The sequence below is a fragment of the Ranitomeya variabilis genome, chromosome 1, assembly GCF_051348905.1.
Source record: "Ranitomeya variabilis isolate aRanVar5 chromosome 1, aRanVar5.hap1, whole genome shotgun sequence".
Classification (NCBI taxonomy): domain Eukaryota; kingdom Metazoa; phylum Chordata; class Amphibia; order Anura; family Dendrobatidae; genus Ranitomeya; species Ranitomeya variabilis.
The window spans coordinates 27,013,663-27,036,735 of NC_135232.1; the positions used below are offsets into that span (position 1 = coordinate 27,013,663).

A 23,073-nucleotide genomic window follows, 5' to 3' on the forward strand; every position below is an offset into this window, starting at 1 on the left:
TCAGGAACAAAATCATCTTCATGCATGACAATGCCCCATCTCATGCTGCAAAGAATCCCTCTGAGTCATTGGCTGCTATGGGCATAAAAGGAGATAAACTCATGGTGTGGCCACCATCTTCCCCTGACCTCAACCCTATAGAGAACCTTTGGAGTACCATCAAACAAAAGATCTATGAGGGTGGGAGGCAGTTCACATCAAAACAGCAGCTCTGGGAGGCTATTCTGACTTCATGCAAAGAAATACAAGCAGAAACTCTCGAAAAACTCACAAGTTCAATGGATGCAAGAATTGTGAAGGTGACATCAAAGAAGGGTCCTATGTTAACATGTAACTTGGCCTGTTAGGATGTTTTGGAGTTAAATAGCTTTTTTGTTCAGTGAATGTGACCTCCTGATGCTGCAAATTCCACAAATGAGCATTTTCATTTCTTTAAAACATATCAAATGTTTAGAAATACTACTGTGCCTAATAATTTGGAACAGTGCATTTTGAGTTTTTATTCATTTTGGAGATTATACTGTTATCATTGGGAGGTTTCTTCAATAAAATTCGATGTATACTCTAACGGGTGATGACTTTTATTAGACTGACTGTCATTTGCACCGATCATTTAGGAAAATCCGAGAAAAATGTCATTTGCATAATAATTTGGAACATAGTGTAATGGCTTCATACATGTGGGAAGAATGCACATTCTACAAGGGTCTCGTCAGGAGAAACATTTCCATCATGAGTAGAACTTACTTAACAGTTCACTACATAGACCCCATAATCTATCTACCCAGAACGTCCATATTAGCGTCATCCAGTGCCCACATTATACTGCCACATAGTGACCGCATCATACTGCCACACAGTGACCGCATCATACGGAACTTTCCCAGAATCTTACACTCATAATATGTCCACAAAAAACCTTCAGAGCCCAAATCAAAGGGATTGACGGTGGCAAAATAATAACTATGTAGCAGTGATACCGCAGCAGGTGTCATCAGGAACTTTCCATAACTGTCCCATCGGGAGATCGTGTCACCACCGGCCACTTACTGCTGACGATGAGCACGTTCCCGGGAGTGAGGTCCTCTCCGATATTGTCCACCACACACAGGACGGTGCCTCCGTCTGATCTTGTCCTTGTCACGTTTCTTACTGAGATGACATAACGGTCCGTCCCCATGTCGCGGGATCGCTCGATCTTTTTAGAACGGTACATCATTTCTTGTATGGTCTGATCCCGTCCAGGCAAACAGCAAAAGGTGACGTCGGACCCCTCCAGGACCACCCGCTCGTGTGGGTAAATTACTGTGCTAGATCTCTCGTTATTGTCTCCTATAGGGGAAAAGCGGGGGAATAAGGGGTTAATTATTATAGAATAGGAAGTGATTAAGACCCTTATACTGGCGGATACGTCACCACTTTCATTGAGGTTTCAGTCGCGGTTGTGGTGAAAACCACTAAAGTCAATGAGAAAAAAAACACCAAGAATTTATTGTGAGACTTTCATACTATAGACAGTCAGTGGCCCGATCATCTGATGCCTCTAGGATCTGTGGTGGAACTGCTCCCTCATTATAGTCACTGCACTCACCACTAGGGGGCGTTGTATGCATAGAGATTGATACAGTCAACAGTAGGGGGAGCTCACTACACAGATTTATACAGTCACCACTAGGGGGAGCTCACTACATACAGATTTATACAGTCACCAATAGGAGGAGCTCACTACATACAGATATATACAGCCACCACTAGGAGGAGCTCACTACATACAGATTTATACAGTCACCAATAGGAGGAGCTCACTACATACAGATTTATACAGCCACCAATAGGAGGAGCTCACTACATACAGATTTATACAGCCACCACTAGAGGGAGCTCACTACATACAGATTTATACAGCCACCACTAGAGGGAGCTCACTACATATAGATTTATACAGCCACCACTAGAGGGAGCTCACTACATACAGATTTGTACAGTCACCACTAGGGGGAGCTCACTATATACAGATTTACACAGCCACCACTAGGAGGAGCTCATTACATACAGATTATACAGCCACCACTAGAGGGAGCTCACTACATACAGATTTATACAGCCACCACTAGGGGGAGCTCACTACATACAGATTTATACAGCCACCACTAGAGGGAGCTCACTACATACAGATTATACAGTCACCAATAGGAGGAGCTCACTACATACAGATTTATACAGCCACCACTAGAGGGAGCTCACTACATACAGATTATACAGCCATCACTAGGAGAAGCTCACTACATACAGATTTATACAGTCACCACTAGAGGGAGCTCACTACATATAGATTTATACAGTCTCCACTAGGGGGAGCTCACTACATACAGATTTATACAGCCACCACTAGAGGGAGCTCACTACATACAGATTTATACAGCCACCACTAGGGGGAGCTCACTACATACAGATTTATACAGTCACCACTAGGGGGAGCTCACTGCATACAGATTATACAGCCACCACTAGAGGGAGCTCACTACATACAGATTTATACAGCCACCACTAGGGGGAGCTCACTACATACAGATTTATACAGCCACCACTAGTGGGAGCTCACTACATACAGATTTATACAGTCACCACTAGAAGGAGCTCACTACATACAGATTATACAGTCACCAATAGGAGGAGCTCACTACATATAGATTTATACAGTCACCACTAGGGGAGCTCACTACATACAGATTTATACAGTCTCCACTAGGGGGAGCTCACTACATACAGATTTATACAGCCACCACTAGAGGGAGCTCACTACATACAGATTTATACAGCCACCACTAGGGGGAGCTCACTACATACAGATTTATACAGCCACCACTAGTGGGAGCTCACTACATACAGATTATACAGTCACCAATAGGAGGAGCTCACTACATACAGATTTATACAGCCACCACTAGAGGGAGCTCACTACATACAGATTATACAGTCACCAATAGGAGGAGCTCACTACATATAGATTTATACAGTCACCACTAGGGGAGCTCACTACATACAGATTTATACAGTCTCCACTAGAGGGAGCTCAATGTATATGGCTTTATGCAGTTACTTCTCGGGACAGTCATGGCTGTATACATAACAATTCCCACAAGGGTGCAGATCCTGTATTGACATTTTGAAATCTTGCATTAAACTCTAAAATTTATCCTAGAGGTGAAATCCAAATGCCACGTGAGATATTTTCTTGGCCATCATATATAACTACCAGAGCAAAAAGTTAAAAACAACTGAATCAATCAGAGCAGTGATGAAATGTTCTTCACTTTGGAGCAGGATGTTATTTTGTTACTCATCAAAAATGTGTTGTTTTTTTTAACGCCCAAATCAATGTTGGTTACACAGAAGACAGAATCCCCTGTTTTCTGGACTGCAGTCTCAGATTTCATTTTCCCAGTAAAGATAAGAAAGCACAATTTATTCTCCTTATGTATTAGATCAGCGGCGCCTATACTATGGAAGAGGAAGGAACGACTACTGAGGAAGCCATAGGGGCAGCCTTGCTGTAATTATTAGTGGCATCCTATATGGTACTGGGCCCTTTTGTTACTATTGTGGGAAAACTGTGACTACTGGGGAAGTAATGGCGAGGATATCCCTAGAAGAAAAGTGTAGTGTGAAATGGGAAACACAATTTTTTCTGGTAGAGAAGAAGAGTCCGTATTTCCCACAAACCCATTAAACTGCAAAACACCCCCCCAGAAAAGGAGAAGGACTTTAAGTTAAAAATGGCAGCCCCAACTCACCATAATGAGTTTTCCATGAACTCCATATGCTCCATTTTATTTCTGTAGTTGAGATATTTCCTTCAGCCGCGCTCCGTATACGCACCGAATGAGAGTCACATTCCAAGGGAAGCTGAGAATCCCAAGTCCAATGGAAACTTGTATGACTACTGGAAAATTCTGGTTTGAAATATTTCTGTAATATAGTTAAAAATATAACAGGAAATCACATAGAAAATAAGCAACAACTACAGGGAGTTCCCTGTATACACAGATACATGATAGGTTCCTGTCTGCAGCTACCACTAGGGGGAGCTCCCTGTATACAGAGATACATGATAAGATCCTGTCTGCAGTCACCACTAGGGGGAGCTCCCTGTATACAGAGATACATGATAAGATCCTGTCTGCAGACACCACTAGGGGGAGCTCCCTGTATACAGAGATACATGATAAGATCCTGTCTGCAGTCACCACTAGGGGGAGCTCCCTGTATACAGAGATACATGATAAGATTCTGTCTGCAGCCACCACTAGGGGGAGCTCCCTGTATACAGAGATACATGATAAGATCCTGTCTGCAGTCACCACTAGGGGGAGCTCCCTGTATACAGAGATACATGATAAGATCCTGTCTGCAGCCACCACTAGGGGGAGCTCCCTGTATACAGAGATACATGATAAGATCCTGTCTGCAGTCACCACTAGGGGGAGCTCCCTGTATACAGAGATACATGATAAGATTCTGTCTGCAGCCACCACTAGGGGGAGCTCCCTGTATACAGAGATACATGATAAGATCCGGTCTGCAGCCACCACTAGGGGGGAGCTCCCTGTATACAGAGATACATGATAAGATCCTGTCTGCAGTCACCACTAGGGGGAGCTCCCTGTATATAGAGATACATGATAAGATCCTGTCTGCAGTCACCACTAGGGGGAGCTCCCTGTATATAGAGATACATGATAAGATCCTGTCTGCAGTCACCACTAGGGGGAGCTCCCTGTATACAGAGATACATGATAAGATCTGTTATGACCCCAATGGCGAGGGTCTCAGAGGAACGTGGAAGTCTGCAGAATACAAAAATCCAGCTCATAGGGCAGTGGTAACTGGGTTGACCATATATCTACTCCTAACGCCAACACTAGCAGTAGCCGGGGATCATACCTACGTTGATTCTAGATGACACGCGCCAGCCGGAGAATCTAGCTACCCCTAGTAGAGGAAAAACAAAGACCTTTCTTGCCTCCAGAGAAGGGGACCCCAAAGCTGGATAGAAGCCCCCCACAAATAATAACGGTGAGGTAAGAGGAAATGACAAACACAGAAATGAACCAGGTTTAGCACAGAGAGGCCCGCTTACTGATAGCAGAATAAAGAAAGGTAACTTATATGGTCAACAAAAACCCTATCAAAATCCACACTGGAAATTCAAGAACCCCCGAACCGTCTAACGGTCCGGGGGGAGAACACCAGCCCCCTAGAGCTTCCAGCAAAGGTCAGGATATAGATTTGGAACAAGCTGGACAAAAATACAAAACCAAAACAAATAGCAAAAAGCAAAAGGCAGACTTAGCTGATATAACTGGAACCAGGATCAGTAGACAAGAGCACAGCAGACTAGCTCTGATAACTACGTTGCCAGGCATAGAACTGAAGGTCCAGGGAGCTTATATAGCAACACCCCTAACTAATGACCCAGGTGCGGATAAAAGGAATGACAGAAAAACCAGAGTCAAAAAACTAGTAACCACTAGAGGGAGCAAAAAGCAAATTCACAACAGTACCCCCCCCCTTAGTGAGGGGTCACCGAACCCTCACCACGACCACCAGGGCGATCAGGATGAGCGGCATGAAAGGCACGAACTAAATCGGCCGCATGAACATCAGAGGCGACCACCCAGGAATTATCCTCCTGACCATAGCCCTTCCACTTGACCAGGTACTGAAGCCTCCGCCTGGAGAGGCGAGAATCCAAGATCTTCTCCACCACGTACTCCAACTCGCCCTCAACCAACACCGGAGCAGGAGGCTCAGCAGAAGGAACTACAGGCACAATGTACCGCCGCAACAAGGACCTATGAAATACATTGTGAATAGCAAACGACACAGGAAGATCCAGACGAAAAGATACAGGATTAAGGATTTCCAATATCTTGTAAGGCCCAATAAAACGAGGTTTAAATTTGGGAGAGGAGACCTTCATAGGAACAAAGCGGGAAGAAAGCCATACCAAATCCCCAACGCGTAGTCGGGGACCCACACCGCGGCGGCGGTTGGCAAAGCGCTGAGCCCTCTCCTGTGACAACTTCAAGTTGTCCACCACATGATTCCAGATCCGCTGCAACCTATCCACCACAGAATCCACCCCAGGACAGTCAGAAGGCTCCACATGACCTGAAGAAAAGCGAGGATGGAAACCAGAGTTGCAGAAAAAAGGCGAAACCAAGGTGGCGGAACTAGCCCGATTATTAAGGGCAAACTCAGCCAACGGCAAGAATGTCACCCAATCGTCCTGATCAGCAGAGACAAAACACCTCAAATAAGCCTCCAAAGTCTGATTGGTTCGCTCCGTCTGTCCATTAGTCTGAGGATGGAAGGCAGACGAAAACGACAAATCAATGCCCATCCTACTACAAAAGGATCGCCAGAACCTGGAAACGAACTGGGATCCTCTGTCTGACACAATATTCTCAGGGATGCCGTGCAAACGAACCACGTTCTGGAAAAACACAGGAACCAGATCGGAAGAGGAAGGCAGCTTAGGCAATGGAACCAAATGGACCATCTTGGAGAAGCGATCACATATCACCCAGATAACGGACATGCCCTGAGATAGCGGAAGATCAGAAATGAAATCCATGGAGATATGTGTCCAAGGTCTCTTCGGGACAGGCAAGGGCAAGAGCAAACCGCTGGCACGAGAACAGCAAGGCTTGGCTCGAGCACAAGTCCCACAGGACTGCACAAATGACCGCACATCCCTTGACAAGGAAGGCCACCAAAAGGACCTGGCCACTAGATCTCTGGTGCCAAAAATTCCCGGGTGACCTGCCAACACCGAGGAATGAACCTCGGAAATGACTCTGCTAGTCCACTTATCCGGGACAAACAGTCTGTCAGGTGGACAAGACTCAGGCCTATCAGCCTGAAATCTCTGCAACACACGTCGCAGATCCGGAGAAATAGCTGACAAGATAACTCCATCTTTAAGAATACCAACAGGTTCAGTGACTCCAGGAGCATCAGGCACAAAGCTCCTAGAAAGAGCATCGGCCTTCACATTCTTTGAACCTGGTAAATACGAGACAACAAAATCAAAGCGGGAGAAAAACAATGACCAGCGGGCCTGTCTCGGATTAAGGCGTTTAGCAGACTCGAGATACATCAGATTTTTGTGATCAGTCAAGACCACCACACGATGCTTAGCACCCTCGAGCCAATGACGCCACTCCTCAAATGCCCATTTCATGGCCAACAACTCCCGATTGCCCACATCATAATTTCGCTCGGCAGGCGAAAACTTCCTAGAGAAAAAGGCACAAGGTTTCATAACAGAGCAACCAGGGCCTCTCTGCGACAAAACGACCCCTGCTCCAATCTCTGAAGCATCCACCTCAACCTGAAAGGGAAGTGAGACATCGGGCTGGCACAAAACAGGCGCCGAAGTAAACCGGCGTTTCAACTCCTGGAAAGCCTCCACGGCAGCAGGAGCCCAGTTAGCTACATCGGAGCCCTTCTTGGTCATATCCGTCAAAGGTTTCACAATGCTAGAAAAATTAGCGATAAAACGACGGTAGAAGTTAGCGAAACCCAAGAACTTCTGAAGACTCTTAACTGACGAGGGCTGAGTCCAATCAAGAATAGCTCGGACCTTGACTGGGTCCATCTCCACAGCAGAAGGGGAAAAAATGAACCCCAAAAAGGGAACCTTCTGTACACCAAAAAGACATTTTGAGCCCTTGACAAATAACGAATTTTCACGCAAAATTTTAAAGACCAACCTGACCTGCTCCACATGCGAATCCCAATTCTCAGAAAAAACCAAAATATCATCCAGATAAACAATCAAAAATTTATCCAGATACTTCCGGAAAATGTCATGCATAAAGGACTGAAAAACTGAAGGCGCATTGGAGAGCCCAAAAGGCATCACCAAGTACTCAAAATGACCTTCGGGCGTATTGAATGCGGTTTTCCATTCATCACCTTGCTTAATGCGCACAAGGTTGTACGCACCACGAAGGTCTATCTTGGTGAACCACTTGGCACCTTTAATCCGGGCAAACAAGTCAGACAACAGCGGCAAAGGATACTGAAATTTGATAGTGATCTTATTTAAAAGCCGATAATCAATACAAGGCCTCAAAGATCCGTCCTTTTTTGCCACAAAAAAGAATCCCGCACCAAGAGGGGAAGAAGACGGACGAATATGTCCTTTCTCCAGAGACTCCTTGATATATGAACGCATAGCGGTATGTTCAGGTACCGACAGATTAAACAGTCTTCCCTTAGGAAATTTACTGCCTGGGATCAAATCTATAGCACAGTCACAGTCCCTATGAGGAGGCAGTGCACTGGACTCAGACTCACTGAAGACATCCTGATAATCGGACAAATACTCCGGAACTTCCGAAGGCGTAGAAGAAGCAATAGACACAGGCAGGGAATCCCCATGAATACCACGACAGCCCCAACTTGAGACTGACATAGCCTTCCAGTCCAGGACTGGATTATGGGTCTGTAACCATGGCAGCCCTAAAACAACCAAATCATGCATCTTATGTAAAACCAGGAAACGTATCACCTCGCGGTGTTCAGGAGTCATGCACATGGTAACCTGTGTCCAATACTGCGGTTTATTTGCTGCCAATGGCGTAGCATCAATACCCCTAAGAGGAATAGGATTTTCTAATGGTTCAAGAGTAAAACCACAGCGCTTAGCAAATGAGAGATCCATGAGACTCAGGGCAGCACCTGAATCTACAAACGCCATGACAGGATAAGACGACAGTGAGCAAATCAAGGTTACAGACAGAATAAATTTAGGTTGCAAATTACCAACGGTGACAGGACTAACAACCTTAGCTATACGTTTAGAGCATGCTGAGATAACATGTGTAGAATCACCACAGTAGTAGCACAAGCCATTCCGGCGTCTATGAATTTTCCGCTCATTTCTAGTCAGGATTCTATCACATTGCATTAAATCAGGTGTCTGTTCAGACAACACCATGAGGGAATTTGCGGTTTTTCTATCACATTGCACCGAATTAGGTGTCTGTTCAGACAACACCATGAGGGAATTTGCGGTTTTGCGTTCCCGCAACCGCCGGTCAATTTGAATAGCCAGTGCCATAGTATCATTCAGACCTGTGGGAATGGGAAAACCCACCATAACATTCTTAATGGCTTCAGAAAGGCCATTTCTAAAATTAGCGGCCAGTGCACACTCGTTCCAATGTGTCAGCACGGACCATTTCCGAAATTTTTGGCAATACACTTCAGCCTCGTCCTGCCCCTGAGACATAGCCAGCAAGGCCTTTTCTGCCTGAATCTCAAGATTGGGTTCCTCATAAAGTAAACCGAGCGCCAGAAAAAACGCATCAAGATCAGCCAATGCCGGATCTCCTGGCGCCAGCGAAAAAGCCCAATCCTGAGGGTCGCCCCGTAAGAACGAAATAACAATTTTTACTTGCTGAGCAGAATCTCCAGATGAACAGGGTCTCAGGGACAAAAACAATTTACAATTATTCACGAAATTCCTAAACTTAAACCTGTCTCCGGAAAACAGTTCAGGAATCGGTATTTTAGGTTCTGACCTAGGATTTCTGATAACATAGTCTTGTATGCCCTGCACACGAGTAGCCAGCTGGTCCACACTTGTAATCAAGGTCTGGACATTCATGTCTGCAGCAAGCATAGCCACTCTGAGGTAAAGGGGAAAAAGAAAAAAAAAAAAAAAACTCAGAATCTTCTTTCTTATAATCCCTCTTCTGCAATGCATTAAACATTTAATACTGGCCTGGCAAACTGTTATGACCCCAATGGCGAGGGTCTCAGAGGAACGTGGAAGTCTGCAGAATACAAAAATCCAGCTCATAGGGCAGTGGTAACTGGGTTGACCATATATCTACTCCTAACGCCAACACTAGAAGTAGCCGGGGATCATTCCTACGTTGATTCTAGATGACACGCGCCAGCCGGAGAATCTAGCTACCCCTAGTAGAGGAAAAACAAAGACCTTTCTTGCCTCCAGAGAAGGGGACCCCAAAGCTGGATAGAAGCCCCCCACAAATAATAACGGTGAGGTAAGAGGAAATGACAAACACAGAAATGAACCAGGTTTAGCACAGAGAGGCCCGCTTACTGATAGCAGAATAAAGAAAGGTAACTTATATGGTCAACAAAAACCCTATCAAAATCCACACTGGAAATTCAAGAACCCCCGAACCGTCTAACGGTCCGGGGGGAGAACACCAGCCCCCTAGAGCTTCCAGCGAAGGTCAGGATATAGATTAGGAACAAGCTGGACAAAAATACAAAACCAAAACAAATAGCAAAAAGCAAAAGGCAGACTTAGCTGATATAACTGGAACCAGGATCAGTAGACAAGAGCACAGCAGACTAGCTCTGATAACTACGTTGCCAGGCATAGAACTGAAGGTCCAGGGAGCTTATATAGCAACACCCCTAACTAATGACCCAGGTGCGGATAAAAGGAATGACAGAAAAACCAGAGTCAAAAAACTAGTAACCACTAGAGGGAGCAAAAAGCAAATTCACAACAAAGATCCTGTCTGCAGACACCACTAGGGGGAGCTCCCTGTATACAGAGATACATGATAAGATCCTGTCTGCAGCCACCACTAGGGGGAGCTCCCTGTATGCAGAGATACTTGATAAGATCCTGTCTGCAGCCACCACTAGGGGGAGCTCCCTGTATACAGAGATACATGATAAGATCCTGTCTGCAGTCACCACTAGGGGGAGCTCCCTGTATACAGAGATACATGATAAGATCCGGTCTGCAGCCACCACTAGGGGGGAGCTCCCTGTATACAGAGATACATGATAAGATCCTGTCTGCAGTCACCACTAGGGGGAGCTCCCTGTATATAGAGATACATGATAAGATCCTGTCTGCAGTCACCACTAGGGGGAGCTCCCTGTATATAGAGATACATGATAAGATCCTGTCTGCAGTCACCACTAGGGGGAGCTCCCTGTATACAGAGATACATGATAAGATCCTGTCTGCAGACACCACTAGGGGGAGCTCCCTGTATACAGCGATACATGATAAGATCCTGTCTGCAGCCACCACTAGGGGGAGCTCCCTGTATGCAGAGATACTTGATAAGATCCTGTCTGCAGCCACCACTAGGGGGAGCTCCCTGTATACAGAGATACATGATAAGATCCTCTCTGCAGTCACCACTAGGGGGAGCTCCCTGTATACAGAGATACATGATAAGATCCTGTCTGCAGTCACCACTAGGGGGAGCTCCCTGTATACAGAGATACATGATAAGATTCTGTCTGCAGTCACCACTAGGGAGAGCTCCCTGTATACAGAGATACATGATAAGATCCTCTCTGCAGTCACCACTAGGGGGAGCTCCCTGTATACAGAGATACATGATAAGATCCTGTCTGCAGTCACCACTAGGGGGAGCTCCCTGTATACAGAGATACATGATAAGATCCTGTCTGTAGCCTCCACTAGGGGGAGCTCCCTGTATACAGAGATACTTGATAAGATTCTGTCTGTAGCCTCCACTAGGAGGAGCTCCCTGTATACAGAGATACATGATAAGATTCTGTCTGCAGTCACCACTAGGGGGAGCTCTCTGTATACAGAGATACATGATAAAATTCTGTCTGCAGCCACCACTAGGAGGAGCTCCCTGTATACAGAGATACATGATAAGATCCTGTCTGCAGTCACCACTAGGGGGAGCTCCCTGTATACAGAGACACATGATAAGATCCTGTCTGCAGCCACCACTAGGGGGAGCTCCCTGTATACAGAGATACATGATAAGATCCTGTCTGCAGTCACCACTAGGGGGAGCTCCCTGTATACAGAGACACATGATATGATCCTGTCTGCAGCCACCACTAGGGGGAGCTCCCTGTACACAGAGATACAGGATAAGATCCTGTCTGCAGCCACCACTAGGGGGAGCTCCCTGTATACAGAGATACATGATAAGATCCTGTCTGCAGTCACCACTAGGGGGAGCTCCCTGTATACAGAGATACATGGTTACATTCTACGTGCAGCCACCACAGTAGCAGAACTACTTACATCTTCAATAATATTCATTTTTTCGGACCTGGCCACCTGGATGTGAAACATTATGTTTGATATCTCATACGTCTTTCCGCTTATGTTCCATTCCACATATAAACGCTGTTGCAGTGAATCATTGTAAATTTCTAGTTTCAGTAGTGGGAAAGACGCTGCAGTTTCTAAAAAAAATAGAAGCAAAAGAAAACAACAAATGTTTTAGCTCAAACCTTCAATGAGCGCAGAGTATAAAGACACAATGTCAGACACAGTGTCTCTTTCGATCCTAATGGAGCTGTTCACCGATCTCACTTGCACTGTACAGATCATAACAATAAATAACAATAAATGATTACCATTTACCTGCTGGTGTAAGAAACAATTTAATTCAGTGCAGAGCTTTGATATTTTCTGCCATAGTACCATGCCACGTGTTCTACAAAGTTTATAATGATATATATAAACATGATTTGCCCTTCCAGGTAATGAGCTGAATCCTGCAGGGCACACATGCTCAATCACTCTCATCACAGTTCGGTCCCTGCACAGTGATCCTGTTTAATACAGAGCAGCCAATAGAAATAATTGTCTGCACAAAGTATTTTAATTAGCACCAAGCCATGTAGGTAAATTTCAGTAGGGTCTGTATAACTCTAGTAGCTGGTTACTTTGTTGAACTGTTAATGTAATTCCTGTACATCACTATCTGTGCTGTTGTAGAGTCTGTTTAACTCCTGTATATAGGAGGCTATGCTGTTATATTTCCCACTGTATATCCCTGTACATAGCTAGTTGTGCGACTGTAAAAGTCTGTGTAAGTCCAGTATGTAGTGGACTGTGCTGGTCTACAGTCTGATAACTCTTGTAGATTGTTGTCTGTGCTGCTGTGTAACTCTATACATAACTGTCTGTGCTGGTGTTCAGTCTATGTAACTCTGTACATAGCTGGCTGTGCTGGTGTTCAGTCTATGTAACTCTTGTACATAGCTGGCTGTGTTAGTGTTCAGTCTATGCAACTCTTGTACATAGCTGGCTGTGCTGGTGTTCGGTCTATGTAACTCCTGTACATAGATGGCTGTGCTGGTGTTCAGTCTATGTAACTCTTGTACATAGCTGGCTGTGTTAGTGTTCAGTCTATGCAACTCTTGTACATAGCTGGCTGTGCTGGTGTTCGGTCTATGTAACTCTTGTACATAGCTGGCTGTGCTGGTGTTCGGTCTATGTAACTCCTGTACATAGATGGCTGTGCTGGTGTTCAGTCTATGTAACTCTTGTACATAGCTGGCTGTGTTAGTGTTCAGTCTATGCAACTCTTGTACATAGCTGGCTGTGCTGGTGTTCGGTCTATGTAACTCCTGTACATAGATGGCTGTGCTGGTGTTCAGTCTATGAAACTCCTGTACATAGCTGGCTGTGTTGGTGTTCAGTCTATGAAACTCCTGTACATAGCTGGCTGTGCTGGTGTTCAGTCTATGTAACTCTTGTACATAGCTGGCTGTGCTGGTGTTCAGTCTATGAAACTCCTGTACATAGCTGGCTGTGCTGGTGTTCAGTCTATGTAACTCCTGTACATAGATGGCTGTGCTGGTGTTCAGTCTATGTAACTCTTGTACATAGCTGACTGTGCTGGTGTTCGGTCTATGTAACTCTTGTACATAGCTAGCTGTGCTAGTGTTCAGTCTATGTAACTCCTGTACATAGATGGCTGTGCTGGTGTTCGGTCTATGTAACTCCTGTACATAGATGGCTGTGCTGGTGTTCAGTCTATGTAACTCTTGTACATAGCTGGCTGTGTTAGTGTTCAGTCTATGCAACTCTTGTACATAGCTGGCTGTGCTGGTGTTCGGTCTATGTAACTCTTGTACATAGCTGGCTGTGCTGGTGTTCGGTCTATGTAACTCCTGTACATAGATGGCTGTGCTGGTGTTCAGTCTATGAAACTCCTGTACATAGCTGGCTGTGTTGGTGTTCAGTCTATGAAACTCCTGTACATAGCTGGCTGTGCTGGTGTTCAGTCTATGTAACTCTTGTACATAGCTGGCTGTGCTGGTGTTCAGTCTATGAAACTCCTGTACATAGCTGGCTGTGCTGGTGTTCAGTCTATGTAACTCCTGTACATAGATGGCTGTGCTGGTGTTCAGTCTATGTAACTCTTGTACATAGCTGACTGTGCTGGTGTTCGGTCTATGTAACTCTTGTACATAGCTAGCTGTGCTAGTGTTCGGTCTATGTAACTCCTGTACATAGATGGCTGTGCTGGTGTTCGGTCTATGTAACTCCTGTACATAGATGGCTGTGCTGGTGTTCAGTCTATGAAACTCCTTTACATAGCTGGCTGTGTTGGTGTTCAGTCTATGTAACTCTTGTACATAGCTGGCTGTGTTGGTGTTCAGTCTATGTAACTCCTGTACACAGATGGCTGTGTTGGTGTTCAGTCTATGTAACTCTTGTACATAGCTGGCTGTGTTGGTGTTCAGTCTATGTAACACTTGTACATAGCTGGCTGTGTTGGTGTTCAGTCTATGTAACTCTGTACATAGCTGGCTGTGTTGGTGCTCAGTCTATGTAACTCTGTACATAGCTGGCTGTGTTGGGGTTCAGTCTATGTAACTCCTGTACATAGATGGCTGTGCTGGTGTTCAGTCTATGTAACTCTTGTACATAGCTGGCTGTGCTGGTGTTCAGTCTATGTAACTCTGTACATAGCTGGCTGTGTTGGTGTTCAGTCTATGTAACTCCTGTACATAGATGGCTGTGCTGGTGTTCAGTCTATGTAACTCTTGTACATAGCTGGCTGTGCTGGTGTTCAGTCTATGTAACTCTGTACATAGCTGGCTGTGTTGGTGTTCAGTCTATGTAACTCCTGTTCATAGCTGGCTGTGCTGGTGTTCACTCCATGTAACTCTGTACGTAGCTGGCTGTGCTGGTGTTCAGTCTATGTAACTCTTGTACATAGATGGCTGTGCTGGTGTTCAGTCTATGTAACTCCTGTACATAGATGGCTGTGTTGGTGTTCAGTCTATGTAACTCTTGTACATAGCTGGCTGTGTTGGTGTTCAGTCTATGTAACTCCTGTACACACATGGCTGTGCTGGTGTTCAGTCTATGTAACTCTGTACATAGATGGCTGTGTTGGTGTTCAGTCTATGTAACTCCTGTACATAGATGGCTGTGCTGGTGTTCAGTCTATGTAACTCTTGTACATAGCTGGCTGTGCTGGTGTTCAGTCTATGTAACTCTGTACATAGCTGGCTGTGCTGGTGTTCAGTCTATGTAACTCTTGTATGTAGCTGGCTGTGTTGGTGTTCAGTCTATGTAACTCTTGTACATAGCTGGCTGTGCTGGTGTTCAGTCTATGTAACTCCTGTACATAGATGGCTGTGCTGGTGTTCAGTCTATGTAACTCCTGTTCATAGCTGGCTGTGCTGGTGTTCACTCCATGTAACTCTGTACGTAGCTGGCTGTGCTGGTGTTCAGTCTATGTAACTCTTGTACATAGATGGCTGTGCTGGTGTTCAGTCTATGTAACTCCTGTACATAGCTGGCTGTGTTGGTGTTCAGTCTATGTAACTCTTGTACATAGCTGGCTGTGTTGGTGTTCAGTCTATGTAACTCCTGTACACACATGGCTGTGCTGGTGTTCAGTCTATGTAACTCTGTACATAGATGGCTGTGCTGGTGTTCAGTCTATGTAACTCTTGTACATAGCTGGCTGTGTTGGTGTTCAGTCTATGTAACTCTTGTACATAGCTGGTTGTGCTGGTGTTCAGTCTATGTAACTCCTGTACATAGCTGGCTGTGCTGGGGTTCAGTCTATGTAACTCTTGTACATAGCTGGCTGTGCTGGTGTTCAGTCTATGTAACTTTACAAATCTGTACTTCTGTAAAGTCTGAGTGTCTCCTATAGATAGTAGTCACTGTTGTTACATAGTCTGTGTAAGGCAAGTTTCACACTAGCGTTCAGCAGGGCTGCGAACTTCCTCCGTGAAGCCCCACCCACTGCCGCACCTTTTCATTCAGCTCCGCCTACGGCTGCATGCGTCCTGTGTACCCTATCTTTAACATTGGGTACGCAGGCCATGCGGATGTATGCGGAAGCCTCCGCATGCGTCGTTTTGACGGTGTGGCGACCGCACCAAATTGCAACTCGTTGCGTTCTGGGCAGGCCACCGCACCGTCAAAACACGCATGCCTCATGCCGACGTAGGCGGAGCTGACCGGAGGAGGTGCTTCAGTGGGCGGAGCTTCACGGGGGACGTACACAGCCCTCTATCCACAAATGTGAAACCAGCCTAACTTGTGTACAAAGCTGGCTGTGCTGCTATAGTATATATATATATGAGATATATACATAGTAATAATAATCTTTATATAGCGCCAACATATTCCGCAGCACTTTACAGGTTCATATACAACAGTCATAAGTAACAAGGGTAAAGATAATTCAATAATTAAAGCAAAATAATGACTCCTCTGCTCGTGAGAGCTTACAATCTACAATGACGTGGGGGAGACACAAAGTACAAGGGTTTATATACAATGATGGTCCAGCCATCTTGAGGGAATGGGGGATAGATAAAGGCTGCATGAGCTGATGGAGAATTATGTTCAGAGAAATAGTGAATGGGCTACATATAAAAACTAAAAAACATCGATTAAAGGGAACCTGTCACCTGAATTTGGCGGGACCAGTTTTGGGTCATATGGGCGGGGTTTTCAGGTGTTTGATTCACCCTTTCCTTACCCGCTGGCTGCATGCTGGCCGCAATATTGGATTGAAGTTCATTCTCTGTCCTCCATAGTACACCCCTGTGTAAGGCAAGATTGCCTTGTGCAGGCATGTACTCCGGAGGACAGAGAATGAACTTCAATCCAATATTGCGGCCAGCATGCAGCCAGCGGGTAAGGAAAGGGTGAATCAAACACCCAAAAACCCCGCCCATATGACCCAAAACTGGTCCCGCCAAATTCAGGTGACAGGTTCCCTTTAAGGAACGTGATAGGCCGTCCTAAACAGATGTGTTTTTTAGGGAGCGTCTAAAACTGCAAGTTATGGATAGTCCTAATTTCTTGAGGTAGGACATTCCAGAGGATTGGTGCAACTCAGGAGAAGTCTTGGAGCTGGAAGTGTGAGGTACGGAATAGTGCGGATGTTAGTTAAAAGTCGCTTGCAGAGCGTAACGAGCGGGTAATCCCATAAACAGAAATGAGGAGGAGATGTAGGGGGGCCGCACTGTGGAAAAGATGGGTAGGTAATAAGCAGAATGAGGGAGGAGATGTAGGGGGGCCGCACTGTGGAGAGGATGGGTAGGTAATAAGCAGAAATGAGGGAGGTGATGTATGGGGGGCTGCACTGTGGAGAGGACGGGTAGGTAATAAGCAGAAATGAGGGAGGAGATGTAGGGGGGCCACACTGTGGAGAGGACGGGTAGGTAATAAGCAGAAATGAGGGAGGTGATGTATGGGGGGCTGCACTGTGGAGAGGACGGGTAGGTAATAAGCAGAAATGAGGGAGGTGATGTATGGGGGGCCGCACTGTGGAGAGGACGGGTAGGTAATAAGCAGAAATGAGGGAGGAGATGTAGGGGGGCCACACTGTGGAGAGGACGGGTAGGTAATAAGCAGAAATGAGGGAGGTGATGTATGGGGGGCTGCACTGTGGAGAGGACGGGTAGGTAATAAGCAGAAATGAGGGAGGAGATGTAGAGGGCCGCACTGTGGAGAGGATGGGTAGGTAATAAGCAGAAATGAGGAGGAGATGTAGGGGGCCGCACTGTGGAGAGGACGGGTAGGTAATAAGCAGAAATGAGGGAGGTGATGTAGGGGGGCCGCACTGTGGAGAGGACGGGTAGGTGATAAGCAGAAATGAGGGAGGAGATGTAGGGGGGCCGCACTGTGGAGAGGACGGGTAGGTGATAAGCAGAAATGAGGGAGGTGATGTAGGGGGGCCGCACTGTGGAGAGGACGGGTAGGTAATAAGCAGAAATGAGGGAGGTGATGTTGGGGGGCTGCACTGTGGAGAGCTTTGTGGGTGAGAACACGCAGCATAAATTGGATGTATGGGCAGCCAGTGTGATGACCGTCACAGAGCGGAGGCGTCCGAGTACTAATTAGCCAGATAGACGACCCTGGCTGCTGCATTAAGAATGGTCTGGAGAGGGGAAATTCGAGTGAGGGGGAGGCCAATTTATAGTAATTAATCTCTACTGTACTAGAGAATCACAGTAGTCCAGGCAGGAGTGGATCAGGGGGACAGTGAGGGACTTTGTTGTTTCCATGGTGAGGAAGGGACGGATTCTAGAAATGTTCTTCAGGTGCAGGAGACAAGAGCGGGCAAGAGATTGTATATAGGAGGTGAAGGAAAGATTAGTGTCATACATAACACTCAGACTGCAACTTAGGTGTTATTATGACGCCACCCACGAGAGGGAAATGTCAGATTTAGGGAGGTTAGTAGATGGCGGGAGCAGAAGAAGTTCTGTTTTGGAAAGGGTGAGTTTCAGATACAGAGAGGGCATGATGTTGGAGACTGCAGACGGACAGTTACTGGCATCCTTTAGTACAGCGGGGGTAAGGTCAGAGGATGACGTGTATAGTTGTGTGTCATGGAAGGAAGTGTGTGCTCCAATATGGCTGCCTCTATACAGACAATACCGGAGAGAAGGGTGTGCTCCAATATGGCCTCCTCTATACAGACAATACAGGAGGGAAGTGTGTGCTCCAATATGGCCTCCTCTATACAGACAATACAGGAGGGAAGTGTGTGCTCCAATATGGCCTCCTCTATACTGACAATACAGGAAGTGTGTGCTCCAATATGGCCGCCTCTATACAGACAATACAGGAGGGAAGTGTGTGCTCCAATATGGCCTCCTCTATACAGACAATACAGGAGGGAAGTGTGTGCTCCAATATGGCCGCCTCTATACAGACAATACAGGAGGGAAGTGTGTGCTCCAATATGGCCGCCTCTATACAGACAATACAGGAGGGAAGTGTGTGCTCCAATATGGCCTCCTCTATACAGACAATACAGGAAGGAAGTGTGTGCTCCAATATGGCCTCTTCTATACAGACAATACAGGAGGGAAGGGTGTGCTCCAATATGGCCTCCTCTATACAGACAATACAGGAGGGAAGGGTGTGCTCCAATATGGCCTCCTCTATACAGACAATACAGGAGGGAAGTGTGTGCTCCAATATGGCCACCTCTATACAGACAATACAGGAGGGAAGTGTGTGCTCCAATATGGCCTCCTCTATACAGACAATACAGGAAGTGTGTGCTCCAATATGGCCTCCTCTATACAGACAATACAGGAGGGAAGTGTGTACTCCAATATGGCCTGCTCTATACAGACAATACAGGAGGGAAGTGTGTGCTCCAATATGGCCTCCTCTATACAGACAATACAGGAAGTGTGTGCTCCAATATGGCCTCCTCTATATAGACAATACAGGAGGGAAGTGTGTGCTCCAATATGGCCGCCTCTATACAGACAATACAGGAGGGAAGTGTGTGCTCCAATATGGCCTCCTCTATACAGACAATACAGGAAGTGTGTGCTCCAATATGGCCTCCTCTATACAGACAATACAGGAGGGAAGTGTGTGCTCCAATATGGCCGCCTCTATACAGACAATACAGGAGGGAAGTGTGTGCTTCAATATGGCCTCCTCTATACAGACAATACAGGAGGGAAGTGTGTGCTCCAATATGGCCTCCTCTATACAGACAATACAGGAGGGAAGGGTGTGCTCCAATATGGCCTCCTCTATACAGACAATACAGGAGGGAAGGGTGTGCTCCAATATGGCCTCCTCTATACAGACAATACAGGAGGGAAGTGTGTGCTCCAATATAGCCTCCTCTATACAGACAATACAGGAGGGAAGTGTGTGCTCCAATATGGCCTCCTCTATACAGACAATACAGGAAGTGTGTGCTCCAATATGGCCTCCTCTATATAGACAATACAGGAGGGAAGTGTGTGCTCCAATATGGCCGCCTCTATACAGACAATACAGGAGGGAAGTGTGTGCTTCAATATGGCCTCCTCTATACAGACAATACAGGAGGGAAGTGTGTGCTCCAATATGGCCTCCTCTATACAGACAATACAGGAGGGAAGGGTGTGCTCCAATATGGCCTCCTCTATACAGACAATACAGGAGGGAAGGGTGTGCTCCAATATGGCCTCCTCTATACAGACAATACAGGAGGGAAGTGTGTGCTCCAATATAGCCTCCTCTATACAGACAATACAGGAGGGAAGTGTGTGCTCCAATATGGCCTCCTCTATACAGACAATACAGGAGGGAAGTGTGTGCTCCAATATGGCCTCCTCTATACAGACAATACAGGAGGGAAGTGTGTGCTCCAATATGGCCGCCTCTATACAGACAATACAGGAAGTGTGTGCTCCAATATGGCCTCCTCTATACAGACAATACAGGAGGGAAGTGTGTGCTCCAATATGGCCGCCTCTATACAGACAATACAGGAGGGAAGTGTGTGCTCCAATATGGCCACCTCTATACAGACAACACAGGAGGGAAGTGTGTGCTCCAATATGGTCTCCTCTATACAGACAATACAGGAGGGAAGTGTGTGCTCCAATATGGCCTCCTCTATACAGACAATACAGGAGGGAAGTGTGTGCTCCAATATGGCCTCCTCTATACAGACTATACAGGAGGGAAGTGTGTGCTCCAATATGGCCTCCTCTATACAGACAACACAGGAGGGAAGTGTGTGCTCCAATATGGTCTCCTCTATACAGACAATACAGGAGGGAAGTGTGTGTTCCAATATGGCCTCCTCTATACAGACAATACAGGAAGGAAGTGTGTGCTCCAATATGGCCTCCTCTATACAGACAATACAGGAGGGAAGTGTGTGCTCCAATATGGCCTCCTCTATACAGACTATACAGGAGGGAAGTGTGTGCTCCTATATGGCCGCCTCTATACAGACAATACAGGAAGGAAGTGTGTGCTCCAATATGGCCTCCTCTATACAGACAATACAGGAGGGAAGTGTGTGCTCCAATATGGCCTCCTCTATACAGACAATACAGGAGGGAAGTGTGTGCTCCAATATGGCCGCCTCTATACAGACAATACAGGAAGGAAGTGTGTGCTCCAATATGGCCTCCTCTATACAGACTATACAGGAGGGAAGTGTGTGCTCCAATATGGCCTCCTCTATACAGACAATACAGGAGGGAAGTGTGTGCTCCAATATGGCCTCCTCTATACAGACTATACAGGAGGGAAGTGTGTGCTCCAATATGGCCTCCTCTATACAGACAATACAGGAGAGAAGTGTGTGCTCCAATATGGCCTCCTCTATACAGACAGTACAGGAAGTGTGTGCTCCAATATGGCCTCCTCTATACAGACAATACAGGAGGGAAGTGTGTGCTCCAATATGGCCTCCTCTATACAGACAATACAGGAGGGAAGTGTGTGCTCCAATATGGCCTCCTCTATACAGACAATACAGGAGGGAAGTGTGTGCTCCAATATGGCCTCCTCTATACAGACAGTACAGGAAGTGTGTGCTCCAATATGGCCTCCTCTATACAGACAATACAGGAGGGAAGTGTGTGCTCCAATATGGCCTCCTCTATACAGACAATACAGGAGGGAAGTGTGTGCTCCAATATGGCCTCCTCTATACAGACAATACAGGAAGTGTGTGCTCCAATATGGCCTCCTCTATACAGACAATACAGGAGGGAAGTGTGTGCTCCAATATGGCCTCCTCTATACAGACAATACAGGAGGGAAGTGTGTGCTCCAATATGGCCTCCTCTATACGGAGAATACAGGAAGTGTGTGCTCCAATATGGCCTCCTCTATACGGAGAATACAGGAAGTGTGTGCTCCAATATGGCCGCCTCTATACAGACAATACAGGAGGGAAGTGTGTGCTCCAATATGGCCTCCTCTATACAGACAATACAGGAAGTGTGTGCTCCAATATGGCCTCCTCTATACAGACAATACAGGAAGTGTGTGCTCCAATATGGCCTCCTCTATACAGACAATACAGGAGGGAAGAGTGTGCTCCAATATGGCCTCCTCTATACAGACAGTACAGGAGGGAAGTGTGTGCTCCAATATGGCCTCCTCTATACAGACAATACAGGAAGTGTGTGCTCCAATATGGCCTCCTCTATACAGACAATACAGGAGGGAAGAGTGTGCTCCAATATGGCCTCCTCTATACAGACAGTACAGGAGGGAAGTGTGTGCTCCAATATGGCCTCCTCTATACAGACAGTACAGAAGGGAAGTGTGTGCTCCAATATGGCCTCCTCTATACAGACAATACAGGAGGGAAGTGTGTGCTCCAATATGGCCTCCTCTATACAGACAATACAGGAGGGAAGTGTGTGCTCCAATATGGCCTCCTCTATACAGACAGTACAGAAGGGAAGTGTGTGCTCCAATATGGCCTCCTCTATACAGACAATACAGGAGGGAAGTGTGTGCTCCAATATGGCCTCCTCTATACAGACAATACAGGAGGGAAGTGTGTGCTCCAATATGGCCTCCTCTATACAGACAATATAGGAGGGAAGTGTGTGCTCCAATATGGCCTCCTCTATACAGACAATACAGGAGGAAAGTGTGTGCTCCAATATGGCCTCCTCTATACAGACAATATAGGAGGGAAGAGTGTGCTCCAATATAGCCGCTTCTATGCAGACAATATAGGATGTGTGTGCTTTAATATGGTCTCCAGTTCCAGTTTGCTGAAAATATATCTTCACCATCAGATGGAATGGATTTGTCTACTGGAAAACTAATGGAGAACCTCTCTATTTTTTTAGGTTACATTCATAATCTTGACATTGAAACCTACAGTTCAGGACATACCTTTACAATGCCACAGTCCAAGTTTGAGAGTCAGGAACAGAGCGGCAATGATTCCATGCTGTCTAGCACAATGGTCCATTAATGAAAGTTATCTGGAATATAGAGGAAAT

At 46.2% G+C, this 23,073-nt stretch overlaps 1 protein-coding gene across 1 annotated transcript in view; it reads right to left on the reverse strand.

Annotated features, from left to right (window-relative positions):
* The window catches only part of OSMR (oncostatin M receptor), a 69,952-nt gene that overhangs the window by 26,074 nt on the left and 20,805 nt on the right, over nt 1-23,073 (reverse strand). Inside the window, exons 2-5 of the mRNA XM_077281505.1 lie at nt 22,964-23,055; nt 12,092-12,255; nt 3,795-3,969; nt 1,051-1,332 (exon numbers count right to left, since the gene is read on the reverse strand). Of these exons, the coding sequence (XP_077137620.1) occupies nt 1,051-1,332; nt 3,795-3,969; nt 12,092-12,255; nt 22,964-23,042 (700 nt within the window). The 5' untranslated portion in view covers nt 23,043-23,055. The remainder of the gene's footprint in view (nt 1-1,050; nt 1,333-3,794; nt 3,970-12,091; nt 12,256-22,963; nt 23,056-23,073) is intronic.